Raw genomic sequence first — 17,414 nt, 5'->3', positions numbered from 1 at the left:
GTTTCTTCTAAATAGACGCTTGCTAAATAACCTCAGCTTGTGATGTAAACATACGCCTGCAGCGCCTCCTTGGAGTGAGGACAGCACGGGGCCGCCCGCAAGAAGGCAGTAGTGACGCTGTTCGCACTAACCCACGCTAGGCCACACTGCTTTTTGCGAGGTTGGAAATGCATTCGTCTTCGCGCATTTCTGTGCAGTGTTTCAGCGCAGTGCTGGCCGTAAGGCCTGCGTTTAAGTTTCAGCTCACAAGGGCGCAGTTGGTACAAGTAACTCGTGCTGGTGCTTAACGGGCGTGCCTGTGAAGACGGCCGGGGGATCCCGTGAGCTGCTGCGAAAACGTCTCTGCGGTCCGCGCCGCAGCTTCCCAAAAGGTCTGTCGGCCTTGAGCCGCCGTGTTTGTCGCCTCGTGCCTCGCCTTCTGTTCCAACCTCCTTTGTTCAGGTATCGAGTGACGTGTACTATGCAGTGCTTCTAGGTTCATTAACTCGACGGACGTCTGGCCCGCCCCAGACGTTGGTTGCAGTTGTTTTCAGTAGACCTCGTATAGAAGACGGAGTGACATAAAACGGCCGCATTTCGCAGTCGCCGATCGTCGCATTGGTTTGAACTCCTCCGTGGAGAGCCAGTTTCGGGTGTCTTGACGCCACCCGAGGTGATAAAACCCGTGCCGCGAGAGTTATTGGGACGACTGCTTTCGCCTTCGAAACGCCATTCAGCGCTCGTGAAGGTGGCAGCAGATGGAACCGCCGAAGCTGCGCTGTGCTGCAGCGAGAAGCGCGCTTGGACCTAATTAGGGAACGACGCGGGCTGCCGCCGAAAATCCATGTAGACCCGTGTTTTCACGTCGGGAGGCGTTTGACTGGTGTGAAGCAGACAGGCTGGAAGGTCTGCTCGCTTCTGTTCAGCGGCTGTTCAACCGACGGCTCCGTTGAAATCTAGCCAAATATAAATGGCGAGCGACTGTCCTTCCCCTCAGGATGTGCTCCTCTTCAGTGGGAGGGCGAGTTGTGCTTGGAGCACAGCAACCAATGCAGCGTCATTGAGCAGTCACTGTCCGACTGCCAGGTTCGGGACAATAATAACAAGAGAATGAAAAACTTTCGACGAGACTAAGTTGTATTGCTCCAAACCACTCAAAATACACACAACAGAAATGGATAGAGAGATGAAACAATAACAAAAGGTGAGCGTGGCTAACCCTCAGAACATGTTAGAGTTCAAACAGAAGGAGAGAAAGTACGTGGTTGTCACCGTCAATGATCCACCGCACCTCACTTCCCGGGAGCACAGTCATGCCGTGACATCTCGTTCCTGATGGTTGGGCAACGTGCTCCGAGCTCCCGCAGCTGAAGAGCCAACGCTGCTCTCTTGGAACATCGCTGCCTTCTGCCGATGTCTGACGACACTAATTGCTTGCAGGAGAGGGCGTCAGGTGTTCCACTGTGGAGGACCTATTGGACGTGGCCCGGGTCAGGGCACCCGCCCGCCAGCATTCCGGTCTCTCTTCACCATCTTCTCTCGGTTCTCCACCATGGGATCGCCTCCTCCGCCAGCCGCCGTCGCTGGGAGCTTTCGATTGGGCAGCTTGTGAGTGTGAGGTGAGTTACCCCGAAAAACAATGGTGGTGATGGTGCTCTTGGGTTTTGAAACATACCCGCACAGCGTGTCTAGTTTGTCGTCGTCTTCTTCATTTTCACTTCATGACACCGACTAGGGTTTCCACTTTCCACGGAAAAAAAAAACCGGCCCGTGGGAAGGGGGTGGGGGGCGGCACTAGAAGGTTGAATTTGAGGTGGAAAAAAAAAAGCGCCTTTTTTTTTTGACGTTCAGTGCCATTTATTGTTGCATGTTCCTAGAGAGAAATTGACATAACGTTTCTAACTGAAAGTGACTGGTATTTTGGGTATTGCTTTGGATCTGCTGCACTAAAAAGTAACCATATATACTTCGTCCATTTAAAGGTTTCATTATCTGAATCTACCAAACAAACGTGGGAAAATAGGCCATGGATATGACATAATGTGCTGTTTGATAGTCCGACCGACGGCTCTGTTGAAATCTAGCCAAATATTTATTTTTATTTATTATTTATTTATTTATTATACCCTCAAGGCCATGGGCATTGAAGAGGGGAGTGGGTATAACAAGATGTGCAAATCATAAAAGCAGTGCATGTGTTCAAATACAAAAACATAGATTATCCTGATTATACAATACTAGCTAATGCTTGATGAAACAGATGATTATCGCGTATGGAAACAATATCGGCGGGAAGGTGGTTCCAGTCTCGGGATGTTTTGGGAATGAAAGACTCAGCAAAATATTTTGTGTTAGATGAAACAACTCCAACTTTATGATTATGGTCAATTCGACGTGATATGTACGGAGGCTGTGAAAGCAGTTCAGCATGGAGAGAAGCATGGTAATAAACTTTATGAAACAAAGTTAGGCGAAAAATGCGACGTCGTGACGCCAAAGATGGGAGGCCAATATTACTTTTCATTGTCGTTACACTTGCAGTCCTGTTATAATTTGATAGAATGAAACGGGCTGAATTATTCTGAACAAGTTCAAGTGCGGTAATTAAATTGTCATGACACGGATCCCATACTGGCGTGGCGTACTCTAGTTTTGATCTGATTAGTGTTTTGTATAGAAGAAGTTTTAAAGAAGACGGGGCTGAGGAAAAGTTCCGCCGCAAATAGCCTAGCATACGGTTTGCCTTGTTAATAATGTATTCGATGTGTTGCGTCCAAGTTAAATTGTTAGTAATATGAACACCTAGGTACTTATAAGAAGAAACGATTTCAAGTGGTATTTTGTTCAGGTAATATACAGGCATACAACTAGTAGTTCTTGAAACACGCATTACTTTACATTTAGTGACATTAAGTTCCATTAACCATTCTTTGCACCAGTTACTGACGCTAGTTAGATCTGATTGGAGACAGTAGGAGTCGTAGTCAGTAGTTATTTCCCGAAAAATAACGCAGTCGTCGGCAAACAAATGAACATTAGAGGATATAAGAGAAGGCAGGTCGTTAATGTAAATAAGGAACAAAAGAGGGCCAAGAACAGACCCTTGGGGGACCCTAGAGGAAACCTGGCTGAGTGAAGAGTTATGATTATTGGCTGAAACAAATTGCGAGCGATTATTGAGGAAAAATTCAATCCACTTCATCATGATGTCATCAAGTTGCAGTTTGCTTAGTTTGTGCAGTAGCAGTTTGTGGCACACCTTGTCAAAGGCTTTGGAAAAGTCTAGATAAACACAGTCAGCTTTTGATGATTGGTCTAAAATGCGATGTAACTTGTGAGTAAATGATATTAACTGTGTTTCGCATGACAGTGATTTGCGAAAACCGTGCTGCGCTGATGTAAAAAACGAATTTGATTCAAGGAAACTGACTAAATTTGTGAAAATGATATGTTCCAGTAATTTACAGCAGGTACTAGTTAAAGAAATCGGGCGGTAATTGGCGGGTGATGTTTTTTGGCCAGATTTAAAGAGTGGAACCACCTTCCCTATTTTCCATTGTAGAGGTAGCGTAGATGTGTTAAGCGATTGCTGGAATATTTTTGTTAAAATAATAGAACTAAACGAAATTGTATTCTTCAAAAACTTAGAGTCTATTAAATCGTAACCTGGAGAAGAGTGGTATTTAAGTCCAGCAATTAACTTAGCCACACCTGGCGCTTCAATAACAATTGGGGACATTGCAGGAAAATTGTATGTTTGTGCACAAGGAGCATTAATTGTTGAAGCAACAGAAAAGTTTTTCGTGAATGTATCATTCAGCACAGCCGCACAATCACTCGAAGGAATGGAATTACCCGATGCGTCTTCTAAGTAGATACTGTTATCATGTGACGGATTAATTACTTTCCAAAACTTTCTAACGTTAGTATTAAGCATGGATGGCAAGGTTTGCGATACAAATGAAGATTTGGCAGCTTTTAGTGCAGATATGTAAGCGTTCGATGCTAATCTGTAAGCGTACCATCGTGAATCAGTTGGCGATTTCCTGGCAGAACGATAAAGGCGCTTCTTACGGTTAGACAGCCTTTTCAGGTGGGCGTTGTACCACGGGGCGCGTGGATTACACGTGATAGTGCGTTTCGGTATGAATTTTGCTGTTAGATCGTGAACTTTACAAGCAAACATGTCCCAGTTAGTTTGAACAGAACGATCATCGAAGTTTGTCAGAAAAGTATCAAGAAAGGTGGATAACTCGTGATTAATAGCCTGAAAGTTCGCCTTTTTGTAGTCACGAATTACTTTTTTGTTGTTTGAAACTTTCTGGAATGATGCGTTAATAGAAAAACTGAGAAGAGAATGATCGCTAATGGCAGGCAGGTATGTTATATTGGAAGTAAGATCGGGCCGTGTAGTTAGAATTAAGTCAAGCGTGTTTGCTGCGTGGGAGGATATTCGAGTTTCTTGATCTACTAATTGCGTTAAAGAGAAGATGGAGCAAAAGGTAAAAAACTCTGAAGCTTGTGTCGAAAAAGGAGAAATGGAAGCTGGTTGTGAAGTCCAATTTATATTCGGAAAGTTAAAGTCGCCGAGCAAAAATAAGGGATGATTGGGAAAACGTGTTACGATGTGGTTCAAAACGTCGTGCAGTTCACTAACAAATGTTGGCGACGACGAAGGGGAACGATAGCATGCGCCTAGGACGATTTTCTGATGGCCAATAGTGAGCAAAGCCCAGATAGTTTCAAGGGTGGTGTTAATGTGTATGCAAGACGAAGATGTGTTTTTCGATATCGCTAAGAGAACACCGCCTCCCCGATGCGCAGTTCGATCGCAACGATAAATTGTAAAATGACACGCATCATGAAAAAGTTCCGAGTCCTGGACATGTGCGCGGAGCCATGTTTCGGTCAACACAATTATCTGTGCATCGCAGGTATCTATTGCGGAAGACAATGAATCGTATTTGTTTAGAAGGCTTCTGATGTTAGTGAACAGAACAGAAATTCTTGTATTAGATCTAGGGCCACTACCCCTCGCGCGTTCCTAGGAAGGGACATGTGCCTGGTTGTTGTCATTTTCGAAAACTCGACCGGGCCGTTCGACTTCAATAACCTGCCCAGCGCTAGTGTCAAACATGTAGCATTTTTTGTTAACATATAGCTTATTGTAACGAAGGTTAAATTGTGGGGATTCTGGCAGATTTTTTGCGAAGTCAACAAGCTTTTTTCGGGTGATGCGCGTAGCGGGAGAGAAGTCTTCGCTAACGCCAATGTCTTTTTCTTTAAATTGGGAGTGTGCAGACAATATTTTATCCTTACTTTTGGTGTCACTAAACTTCACAATAATAGGACGGCATCGATTTGGCGAAAATGAGCCTAATCGGTGTGCGCGATGGATAGAGTTTGGTGAAAATGAAGCTATGACGGACTTAATTTCAGTGACCACCTTTGCTTCAGTTTCTTCCCATGTTTCTTTGACATCTGGAAGCCCGTGAAAAATTAAATTGTCACGTCGAGACCTATCTTCAAGCTCGTCCAGGCGGGCTTGTAACAAGCTATTTTGAGCAGTAGTTTCCAATACCAAATCATGCATGCTTGATAGCTCGCTTTTGAGGTTTTCGGCTATTTGGGATTTGTTTTCTAGTTCCTCTAGTCTTTTTAGTATTCCGGTTACTTTCGTCTCGACATCTTTTTGGCCGTTTTTTATGGCTTTTACGTCAGCGGCTAGATCAGCGTGATTCTTCGAACTTTGCACAGAGCGCGCATGAACGTCTTTAAGGAGCTGAAATAGCACACTCATTTGTTCAGCGGGGTCCTCCGGTAGCGTTTCAAGCTGTAATAGCGCTTCAGAACGCGTTGTTGGCCCGGGATTAGCTTCAATATCTCCGCAACACAATAATAGAAAAGCAGTCGAAAAGCACTCGCAAATGGTATCCAACAACACCCGTGGGCACGGGAACAGCAAAAGGCAGGTATTATTCGATTTTTTAGCGTGAAGAGAATATTTTCTACACACCTGCATTGGAAAAACACGTAGATCAGGCATCATGTTTGATGCGCTGCTCCCGTGCCCACTGAAGAGCGAGTTGGTCCGCAAGCTGTTTTTGTCGTTTCCTGGGAGCGATGTCGTCGTCGATGGGGTTGGAAGATGATAGTCGAGCCTCGTCGATGAAGTTGCGTTGAAGAATTCGCCGCTGCTTGTTTTGTTGACGCCTGAAGAATGCACCTGCCAGAGCAGATGCGAGCACGCCGAGTCAGGAGAGACCGCCGGTAGCCAGACCACCAACAGCGCAAGCGCAGCCTGCATTGGAAAAACACGTAGATCAGGCATCATGTTTGATGCGCTGCTCCCGTGCCCACTGAAGAGCGAGTTGGTCCGCAAGCTGTTTTTGTCGTTTCCTGGGAGCGATGTCGTCGTCGATGGGGTTGGAAGATGATAGTCGAGCCTCGTCGATGAAGTTGCGTTGAAGAATTCGCCGCTGCTTGTTTTGTTGACGCCTGAAGAATGCACCTGCCAGAGCAGATGCGAGCACGCCGAGTCAGGAGAGACCGCCGGTAGCCAGACCACCAACAGCGCAAGCGCAGCCTGCATTGGAAAAACACGTAGATCAGGCATCATGTTTGATGCGCTGCTCCCGTGCCCACAGTCACTCACCATATAAATGGTGAGTGACTGTCCTTCCCCTCAGGATGTGCTCCTCTTCAGTGGGAGGGCGAGTTGTGATTGGAGCACAGCAACCAATGCAGCGTCATTGAGCAGTCACTGTCCGACTGCCAGGTTCGGGACAATAATAACAAGAGAATGAAAAACTTTCGACGAGACTAAGTTGTATTGCTCCAAGCCACTCAAAATACACACAACAGAAATGGATAGAGAGATGAAACAATAAAAAAAGGTGAGCGTGGCTAACCCTCAGAACATGTTAGAGTTCAAACAGAAGGAGAGAAAGTACGTGGTTGTCACCGTCAATGATCCACCGCACCTCACTTCCCGGGAGCACAGTCATGCCGTGACATCTCGTTGCTGATGGTTGGGCAACGTGCTCCGAGCTCCCGCAGCTGAAGAGCCAACGCTGCTCTCTTGGAACATCGCTGCCTTCTGCCGATGTCTGACGACACTAATTGCTTGCAGGAGAGGGCGTCAGGTGTTCCACTGTGGAGGACCTATTGGACGTGGCCCGGGTCAGGGCACCCGCCCGCCAGCATTCCGGTCTCTCTTCACCATCTTCTCTCGGTTCTCCACCATGGGATCGCCTCCTCCGCCAGCCGCCGTCGCTGGGAGCTTTCGATTGGGCAGCTTGTGAGTGTGAGGTGAGTTACCCCGAAAAACAATGGTGGTGATGGTGCTCTTGGGTTTTGAAACATACCCGCACAGCGTGTCTAGTTTGTCGTCGTCTTCTTCATTTTCACTTCATGACACCGACTAGGGTTTCCACTTTCCACGGAAAAAAAAAACCGGCCCGTGGGAAGGGGGTGGGGGGCGGCACTAGAAGGTTGAATTTGAGGTGGAAAAAAAAAAGCGGCTTTTTTTTTTGACGTTCAGTGCCATTTATTGTTGCATGTTCCTAGAGAGAAATTGACATAACGTTTCTAACTGAAAGTGACTGGTATTTTGGGTATTGCTTTGGATCTGCTGCACTAAAAAGTAACCATATATACTTCGTCCATTTAAAGGTTTCATTATCTGAATCTACCAAACAAACGTGGGAAAATAGGCCATGGATATGACATAATGTGCTGTTTGATAGTCCGACCGACGGCTCCGTTGAAATCTAGCCAAATATAAATGGTGAGTGACTGTCCTTCCCCTCAGGATGTGCTCCTCTTCAGTGGGAGGGCGAGTTGTGATTGGAGCACAGCAACCAATGCAGCGTCATTGAGCAGTCACTGTCCGACTGCCAGGTTCGGGACAATAATAACAAGAGAATGAAAAACTTTCGACGAGACTAAGTTGTATTGCTCCAAACCACTCAAAATACACACAACAGAAATGGATAGAGAGATGAAACAATAAAAAAAGGTGAGCGTGGCTAACCCTCAGAACATGTTAGAGTTCAAACAGAAGGAGAGAAAGTACGTGGTTGTCACCGTCAATGATCCACCGCACCTCACTTCCCGGGAGCACAGTCATGCCGTGACATCTCGTTGCTGATGGTTGGGCAACGTGCTCCGAGCTCCCGCAGCTGAAGAGCCAACGCTGCTCTCTTGGAACATCGCTGCCTTCTGCCGATGTCTGACGACACTAATTGCTTGCAGGAGAGGGCGTCAGGTGTTCCACTGTGGAGGACCTATTGGACGTGGCCCGGGTCAGGGCACCCGCCCGCCAGCATTCCGGTCTCTCTTCACCATCTTCTCTCGGTTCTCCACCATGGGATCGCCTCCTCCGCCGGCCGCCGTCGCTGGGAGCTTTCGATTGGGCAGCTTGTGAGTGTGAGGTGAGTTACCCCGAAAAACAATGGTGGTGATGGTGCTCTTGGGTTTTGAAACATACCCGCACAGCGTGTCTAGTTTGTCGTCGTCTTCTTCATTTTCACTTCATGACACCGACTAGGGTTTCCACTTTCCACGGAAAAAAAAAAAAATGGCCCGTGGGAAGGGGGGGGGGGGCGGCACTAGAAGGTTGAATTTGAGGTGGAAAAAAAAAAGCGGCTTTTTTTTTTTTGACGTTCAGTGCCATTTATTGTTGCATGTTCCTAGAGAGAAATTGACATAACGTTTCTAACTGAAAGTGACTGGTATTTTGGGTATTGCTTTGGATCTGCTGCACTGAAAAGTAACCATATATACTTCGTCCATTTAAAGGTTTCATTATCTGAATCTACCAAACAAACGTGGGAAAATAGGCCATGGATATGACATAATGTGCTGTTTGATAGTCCGACCGACGGCTCCGTTGAAATCTAGCCAAATATAAATGGTGAGTGACTGTCCTTCCCCTCAGGATGTGCTCCTCTTCAGTGGGAGGGCGAGTTGTGATTGGAGCACAGCAACCAATGCAGCGTCATTGAGCAGTCACTGTCCGACTGCCAGGTTTGGGACAATAATAACAAGAGAATGAAAAACTTTCGATGAGACTAAGTTGTATTGCTCCAAACCACTCAAAATACACACAACAGAAACGGATAGAGAGATGAAACAATAAAAAAAGGTGAGCGTGGCTAACCCTCAGAACATGTTAGAGTTCAAACAGAAGGAGAGAAAGTACGTGGTTGTCACCGTCAATGATCCACCGCACCTCACTTCCCGGGAGCACAGTCATGCCGTGACATCTCTTTGCTGATGGTTACTATATACATCGAACCTTGATGTACAAATTTTAATGTAACGAAAACCCCGATGTAACGAACCATGTAATTTTGTCTACGTTCATGTGTATGCGCACCATGTACTTTTAACCTCTGTGTGACAAAGTCTCGTTTGCTGAAATTTCAATGTGGCAAAGTTTTATGGACAATTAGGCACAAAATTTTGGTTGCAGAAGTATATTTGGAAGCCACAAGCACCAGATTGCAGTCTCAATAAACTGCGAACGGCGACACGGGCCAGTCACGAAGTCCGTGACCGAGCGTAGTGTGTAGAAACTCCTTGCCTACAAACAGGTGTCGCCGCTGCATGCCGTCGTTTTTTTTGTTTTTGCTTTCGCACGCGGTTGTTGGGTTTTATTGTTCGAGCAAGTGTGCGAGGAAGCATTTGTGTATTTTAAATGGAGTCTGCTCCGCTCACAACGGACCCGGCTAGAGCAGACTATCGGCTACAACAGACTAAATTTTAGGCGAAAATTCTTTCGACTGAAAGTTTATAGTGGACTTCCGCGATGCCGGCACCCGATGTGCTTTTCCTTTGTTTATTTTTGCAAGGGAACTGTAATGTCTGGCAACATTGCTGGCAGCCGGGTCATTGGCGCAGCCAAGCCAGTGCCAGTGGCTTTTTTTTGTGCAACTAGCGGCATGAGCGGCAGGGTAGCTGGTTTCACTGTCGGGTAAATTAAGCGTAATTAACGCTGTTGAACATGGGAGAAAACAGGCCGACATCGCCAGAAGTACAGGCCTGTCAAAGCAGACAGTCCGCTCTACCGTCAAGAACAAGGCCGCTGCCGATAAACGCGACTCCGGTGAGATTGAATACTGGGCTTTCGAATACGCAAAGTGGTGCACTCGGAGGAGAGTCTGCCCTCGTCAGTTTTTTTATGTAATAAAAAACTCGGGTTCAGTGAAGTTCGGCTTTAATTATTCCCACGCATGCATCGTTCCCATTTCGTTCGGTGAAAAAGGTAAGAAATGCCTCAAGTAGGGGGGTTGTGTGTGCAATCTGGCGGTAACCGTGCACAGCCCAACTGGTCTAACTTTCGATTTTACAGTTGACCGTCATCAGATTATTTCATTACAGCTGTTTCAATGACCAGATTAAAATCGCTAAAAATGTTGAAGCTGCCTCGAGGGAACGTCGGGCAGCAATCCGATTTGTTTGAGGAATGGTTTCGGGAAAACCTGCTTCGTCGTGAGGGGATTTAAAAGAGCCTAGCTAATGTCGATGGCCACGACTGACGTTTTATGGCTGGTTAATTATTGTGCCTAGTTTTTTCGGTTATGTGACATTTCACTTTGTGCTGGATTAAAGAGTTACTAACGGTGGCCACCTATCCTGGAAGGAGCAGTTCTCATTTATTTTATTTATTTATTTATTTAAAACATACTGCAAGCCCATTGAAGGGCCCAAGCAGGAGGGGCATCACAAGGAAAAAAAAACATTTAGGCGCAATACACATGGTACACTGATCAAAATAGTTTTAACAAATACAGGAATGCACCAAAGTTACAAAAATACCAATACACGTGGCACACTGTTGGAAATAGATTGTACACATACACAAGTATGCATCAAAATTGAAAAACAATGCCATTCAGAATTCCAGTTCTTCAAGGGAGTGAATATTGGTCACAGCCGATTCAGCTAGTTTATTCCAGTCTGTAATTGAACGCGGGAAAAAGGAAAACTTAAATATGTTAGTTCGAGCGCTGTACGGAGTCAAAGATTCGAGGTGTCTATGCCGTGTTTGTCGGGAAGTTAGTGGCTGAAGGAATTCCTCGGGTTTAAGTGAAAGTTTGTTATTTTTAAGCAAGAACAGAAATTTTAACCTTTGAATTTGACGGCGTGCTTGAAGTGTTGGAATGCCATGCTCTTCCATTAATCTTGTCGGCGAGTCACTTGGACGATATTTCGAAAAAATGAATCGGACGAATTTACGCTGTATCATTTCAAGAGCATTGATATTACTTTTAGTGTGAGGATCCCATACAGTGCAGGCGTATTCCAGTCACGGTCTAATTATGGATGTATAGGCGAGTAGCTTAACGTTTGCTGGGGCCTTTTTAAGCTTGTGTCTGAGGAAGCAAAGTTTTCGGAAAGAAGCTGCACATGTGTTTGATATGTGTTTGTTCCAGCTCAAGCTATTTGTTATAGTGACGCCAAGATATTTGAATTCTGATACTTGTTCTAACGGTTGTGACGGAAGATTGTAAGGGAAGGAAAGTTTATTCTTTTTGTTAGTTATGTTCATAAAAACGGATTTTTTGGCATTGAGCTTCATTCCCCATTTATCACACCATGCCTGAACACAATGAAGATTCCTGTTCAGCATTTGTTGATCTTCAGGACGTGTTATTATGTTGTATAGGATACAGTCATCAGCAAATAATTTAATTTCTGCTGTATTCGGGTGGTCGCTCTTATATCCAACTTGGAGTACGCCGATTCGCCGCTTCCCCCAATCCGAGCAAGAGTGACCGCTCCCCAACCGAACGCGTACCCGATCTTGGAGCAGCAAGCGACCGTGGCGCCGCGGCGCGGCCAACACGGGAACTGCAAACAGCCAAACACGGCCAAGAATTCTAACAAATGGCGTCATTCAGATCGGACGCGTTAGCTCCATACCAAAGTTGCGAACGTATTCCTGCACTTTGAACGCAGGAAGCGGTGCGGCAAACAGTTCAGCGAACTTTGTCGCGTTAACGTGCGAGTCGTCGTCATCTCAGCTGCTGTCCTCCTAGGCGTCGATTTCGAGCTGCAGAAACAGCGGAGACGGTTCCCCTACACTCAATGGGCGTCTCCGTTTCGGCATGATGCGGAGATGCCTTCAGTAATAGCACGAGAAGCAAAAACGTCGAAATACTCCCACAGCAAACCGCTGGCTGGGCCTCAGCGAACGCCACTGACTGGGTAGGCGAGCGGGTCGAGCTGCGGCAGCCGGGGTCACGTGACCCGATCGCCTCCAGATTTCGGCGGCGCTCCCACTTCGGAGTCAGAGCAGCCGGAGGCGCTCGGAGCGGAGTACGACGCTCTGACACGACCACCCGAATATACGTCGAGCGCTCGATTTCGACCACCCGAACACGGAGTCGCTTTCCGGAGTGCTCCAGAGCACTCTAAAACGACCACCCGAATACAGCGTTAGTTTCGTAGATACTCAACAACCTGGAGCAAAGATGAAACCGATGTTCACACCATTTCACAGACGATGCTGATATAATAAATGTGCGGTATCGATTACGTTGCTGTGGAACTGCACTTGTGGGGCAGGTACTGCTAATTTTCAGGTATTCTCCTGAGGCATCTCATACTCTGGAGGTGCGGAGGATGGTAATTCACTACCGGCCGCTTTAGCCCACTCCGAAGATCGTCGTACTGGACAGAGTAAAAATGCAAGCACCGATCCCAGCACTATCGTAAGTTTGATCGGTGCTAAGCTACTTGTTTATCGCTTGCGTCCTCACAAACAACACAAGCATCAGCTCGCACGCACACACCAAACCAGACAGAAGCCAGCCAGCACATCTTCCATTCTCCCTAGCTGAGTCCAAAGGGGGCTTATGCCTGCATCTAGTGAAAATTCCGCACTGTCGGCATAAGTGCTGTCTGGTGTGTTGCAGTCGTCTGGTGCTCTGTTAAAGTGAGGATGCTTGAGCAGGCTTACACGTTTCCTTGCTGTCTTCCACCTGGCTGGCATAGAGTCATAAAAAAGTAAGCCTAACTCCATTTCTCGGCCGACGTGGGAGCACCACAGCCAATGCTCAATTACTGAAAGAAAAGAATAGCGACGACGGAACACCAGGGAGAAAAAATAGCGACGGAACACCAGGGAGAAAACTGACAGACACAGCATGGCATCCATTTGCTCTCTCTTCCTTCCGTTTTGTTGTTTCTATATGCTCTTATTTTCATTTAAAAATGTACCCGCTTGTACAACATTCCCTTTCAGATAAGGAATTACCATACATCACAATGGAAGTGCACTTCCAGCACACAATTACCCACTGCAAGAGGGAGGAAACTTGGAAGGGGACATACGCTCTGTTTGTATGCCGGACTCTATCGGAGATCTGGGTTGAGCAACCATCAAGAAGCCAGCAAACTTTCCAGCCTTCCTGCTTTAGTTACATGAGCCCCCAGCTGATGAAAACTAGGCGATCCATTCGCGGTTTGCCAGTTGCTGCGAACTTCGCACGTATTAATCAGCACGCAGGCACATTTCTGATCTTTCTCTACTGTAGCATCTTTGCGGAATGTGGTAGATCCGTTTCATTCACGAGCACTGAATAGTGTTATATCGTCGAACGTTGGCTTCAAGTACCTGCACTAGGTTTCACGACATTGGGTCGCGTTATATTCCCTGAGATCGGCTGCGGCCGAGAACAGCGCCTGCTGCCGGGGTGGCTGCCCATACATCATGCCACTCAGATTCAAAACAACTGCGGGGGGCCCCAGAGGAGTCGGAGAGGCAGACGCACCTCTTCAGACGTAGCTGGTGGACTGAGGGGGAAGCTGCTTCAACAGTGGCATTGTGAGATGCCAAGCGTTTGAAAGGGGCGTGGGCTACTTTCCCGAACAGCATCTCCCCGCGCCACGACTTATGTTGGTTAGTTGACTAACTTAAACAAACGGTTGTGGTTACTTCCTTCCGTGGCTTTTGCCGTTACATTTTCTGACGTAAGCGATGAACGATGTTCTAGTTACCATAACATAACTGCAGCATGTTTCGTGAGCGTGGGTGACGTAGGATCACCTCGAACGGGCCCTCGGCAGACGAGGCTGCGAAGGCAATGGTCGGCGCCACTGCTCTGCAGCCACGGCAAAGAACGTACCCTACTGCGGGCTGAAGCTGCGAGTCGCTCGTGGGCGTAACAGACGAACGCCACTCCCGGAAGACACGGAGCCTGTCATGCCCCGCTACTGGCACTGCACATGAACAAGGTTCGGGATCGACCTCGAGGCAGAAGGCACGACGACGAGCAAACGCCGGCACACAACCCTTTCGGGAGCTGTCGGGAGGCTCACACAGACGTTCCTCGGCGATCCGCGGAAGCCTTGAAAGGCACACCAAGTCTTGTCCGGGCTCACTAGTGCACCAGCATGAGCTGCACTTCCAGGCCTTTGTCCCCGCCGACGACTTTAACGGGGCCAAAACAGCGGGAACTCCGACGCGGTGCACAGGCGAACAGTGCAGTAGTTTTGAAAAAAAAACCTTGTACTTAGTCTTGCACCCACCTCTTGATTGAGTGACGTTTGGCGTCTGACCGGCGAAAACGACGCTGCAAGCGCGTCAACAGTTTTTTTTTTTTTTTTTGGAGTGCCATCCAGTTCTATTGAATATACGATAGCTTGCCACTGTAATGTTGAAATACTGCTACACGTTAGTCCAAGGCCTAGATAAAATTGTGGAAATTGAGTTAAAATAGCTAAAACTTAAATAACCATCATACGGAACCACACCGTCCGCTTATGGCGCCACGCATCCGCAGTGGCAATCTACTGCCAGGCGATGGAGCCGTCGGACGACGTACTACGGACCTGACATTGAAAACGAAGGGTGTTAGCGATTGTCAATGCTCGTTTCGCGTTGCATAGTGTTGGGTGTAATATTTTACTGCTGATGATCGGGTGTGCTTGTATGAGAGTGTTTCTCCGCAGGAATGCGCCGTTCGAGAGAGGGGCTCGTGCCAGTGCCTCACTGCCCGCGGTCAAACGTGAGAAGCTGCCGGAACTGCCTGTGATCTTGCCAGTACCAACGATCTCCGTGGGTCCGAGAGGCACTTCTGGAAAGGTTTGTCGTGTTGTGCCGTGGCCTGTCGTGCTCTCCGTGTCTCCTGCCCACGGGCTCTGTTCCACACACTCACTGCAATGACAGCACCCCACGGCCACCGATGTTTTCAGGCGGGGTCATACTTAAGCGGAGTGCCGTGTACAACGGTTGAACACTGACGGCGCAAAATTCGTCCAAACTCCGTTCCCTGCAGCGCTGATTTCAGCTTATTTTTCGCGCGCCGTAGTCACGAAACCTGCGACAGTTATTGGGAGCGGACTTTAGAAGCAAAATCTCACAATGTACTCTTGGCAGCACCGCCGCGACAGCGACGCTAGAATCGTGGGGACTCCTATGTAATACATAAGATGATTTTAAGGCGGTAGTTGAGGGGCAATGCATTGAGGGCAAATACGTGACTTAGCAATTCTACGAAGTTCACGTGCCAGCGTGCCGTCGAGAATTCATGCCGTCGAGAATTTTTTTCGCCGTACGCTTGACCGCGTTCGCACTCCCCGAGCAAACTTTTCCGAACCTGAGCATGCGTTCGTCTCCTAATAAATATACATTTAAGTAACGGCCTCGGGTTGAGCCATCTGTTCCGAAACAGAATGAGCCCGAAGGGGAAGCAATGCGTAGTGGCGATGCAAGCGTCGGGTGTGGCTAGCCTGAAGCACTAGCCACAGGCAAAAAGAAAGGGGGGGGGGGTTGGGAGGAGGGGGGCAGTAAATACCAGGTATATTTGAACCAAGGATCATAGCCTCAAGAAGCGGGGATATAAACACTGCACTACAGGTCGTAGAGGTTCAGTTCTCTGATCATTAGTAGTTGCCAGTTTTCGCCCTATGTGGACGTGTTGCTTGACACAGCCTGTACGTGGGTAAAAGCTAGGAACGACTATTCGCCATTTTCACAGTGTTCGCCAATGAAACCTGTCGGAAGACTATAGGGAGCGGGCGGCTGTTGTATGGCACCTCCGTCGCTTCAGTGAACAGCGCTGCTCATGGCGAACCGCTCGTCGGTGGAATGCCGGTGGCGGTCTGCGCAGCGTTGTTGTACATGGCTTTCTGCCGTTTCTCTGCGGTGCGGCTCGCAAAGCGTACATAACCACAAAAACTTTTTTCAGTTCGGTAAATCTTCAGCGTGGAAGTGACCTTTACAAGGCATGCCATGTGTCTGATTTACGCCCATACTCAGTATTTGCAAATAGCAGACGACACTCAATGCACCAAGCTGGAAGTCAAGCTGGAAGTGAAAGTCCGTTTATTCAAGCAATTTTTTCATGCGTGCATGCAGTTTCGCGCATCGAGGAGTATATTGCAGCTAAATGCACCAAAAAAGCCGGTGTGTGCAACAGGTCCAGGAATGCTGCGGCGCTGGCCTTTGGCAGTTCACTAAACGGCATCAAGCACAAGCAAAAGACAAAGTTGGGGGATGCCTTTTAAAATTTACCTCAAAAGAGAAATTGCGATGAACGACGCTTCCGTAACTTGCTTAACTACGGCTGAAACGTATTTAATTTCACAGAAATACTCTTACTGCAGTCATCGCGCATGGGAACCGTTTACAGAATAAATACCGCATGATAGTAGAACATTATTGCTTGTCGTGGAGAAGCATCGCTTTACAAGAATTGCAATGGTTGCTGGCTAGTTGGTAAATGGTTTTTCAAAAACCAATTCCTGCGTGGCTGAAGGACGCGAGACAGGAGGGTGTCCGAAACCTGTACTCAGATTCACAACTGAATGCTGTGGCTGAGTTTTACAAGCTGCCATTCCATTCCGCTTGAAAAATCATGCACTACTCCGTCTAACGGCGATGGTGGTTTATAGCAAAGCTTTCTCGTATGGCTTTCCTTGGTTGCCTTCTGAGTTTAAACTTTCACTAATTGAGCTTCGAACTTGACCAGCACGCAGTTTGGTGTTTTGTTCACAGCGTCCGACTTTGACCATGTCCCATTCGGTTTCGCTGTTTAATTTTGAACTTCCGTGCACCCCTCTCCAAATCTAAACTTTTTCCAGCATTTTGGAAATGTGTCTGAGCTGGAGGACTCGTGCTGATGCACCCATATTTGAGACAACTAATAGCGTGTGTTTGTGTCTTCACAAGGCATTACGCGATTTTTTTAGGTAATCTGTAAAGAATACATAAGCATTCAAAAACACTGGCTGACGTTAACACTACCACATTTTTTATCTACCAGTGCCAGCCTTTATTCCACGCAGGAGGTAAAACGGGTACGGGAGGAGAGATGGTTTGTAGCTTGGGCTGTTGGGTGTTGGGTGGCTTGGGCTGTTGGGTGTTGGGTGGCTTTGGGTCTTGATAAAATGACCACCACAAACGTGGGAGTTCCACTTCG

At 47.4% G+C, this 17,414-nt stretch overlaps 2 protein-coding genes across 2 annotated transcripts in view; one reads left to right on the top strand and one right to left on the bottom strand.

Moving 5' to 3' along the window:
- Window positions 1–101: 101 nt before the first annotated feature.
- Window positions 102–17,414, top strand: part of LOC144158244 (uncharacterized) — a gene marked incomplete in the record, with an annotated part of 583,448 nt that continues 566,135 nt past the window's right edge. The window contains 4 exon segments of the mRNA XM_077688982.1: window positions 102–371; window positions 1,420–1,598; window positions 7,112–7,290; window positions 8,236–8,393.
- LOC144159738 (uncharacterized) lies at window positions 1,471–6,784 on the bottom strand. Its single transcript, XM_077691437.1, has 2 exons — window positions 5,996–6,784; window positions 1,471–1,569 (listed from the first exon to the last, which is right to left on the bottom strand). The coding sequence occupies exons 1-2, from the start codon at window positions 6,635–6,637 to the stop codon at window positions 1,471–1,473; spliced, it is 741 nt and encodes a 246-aa protein (XP_077547563.1). The 5' UTR covers window positions 6,638–6,784.

The sequence above is a fragment of the Haemaphysalis longicornis genome, unplaced genomic scaffold (assembly GCF_048455015.1).
Source record: "Haemaphysalis longicornis isolate Haplotype H1 unplaced genomic scaffold, Haemaphysalis longicornis Haplotype H1 scaffold_10, whole genome shotgun sequence".
Lineage (NCBI taxonomy): Eukaryota > Metazoa > Arthropoda > Arachnida > Ixodida > Ixodidae > Haemaphysalis > Haemaphysalis longicornis.
Note: the sequence above shows the minus strand (reverse complement) of the source record. Positions and strands in the feature narration are given on the sequence as shown.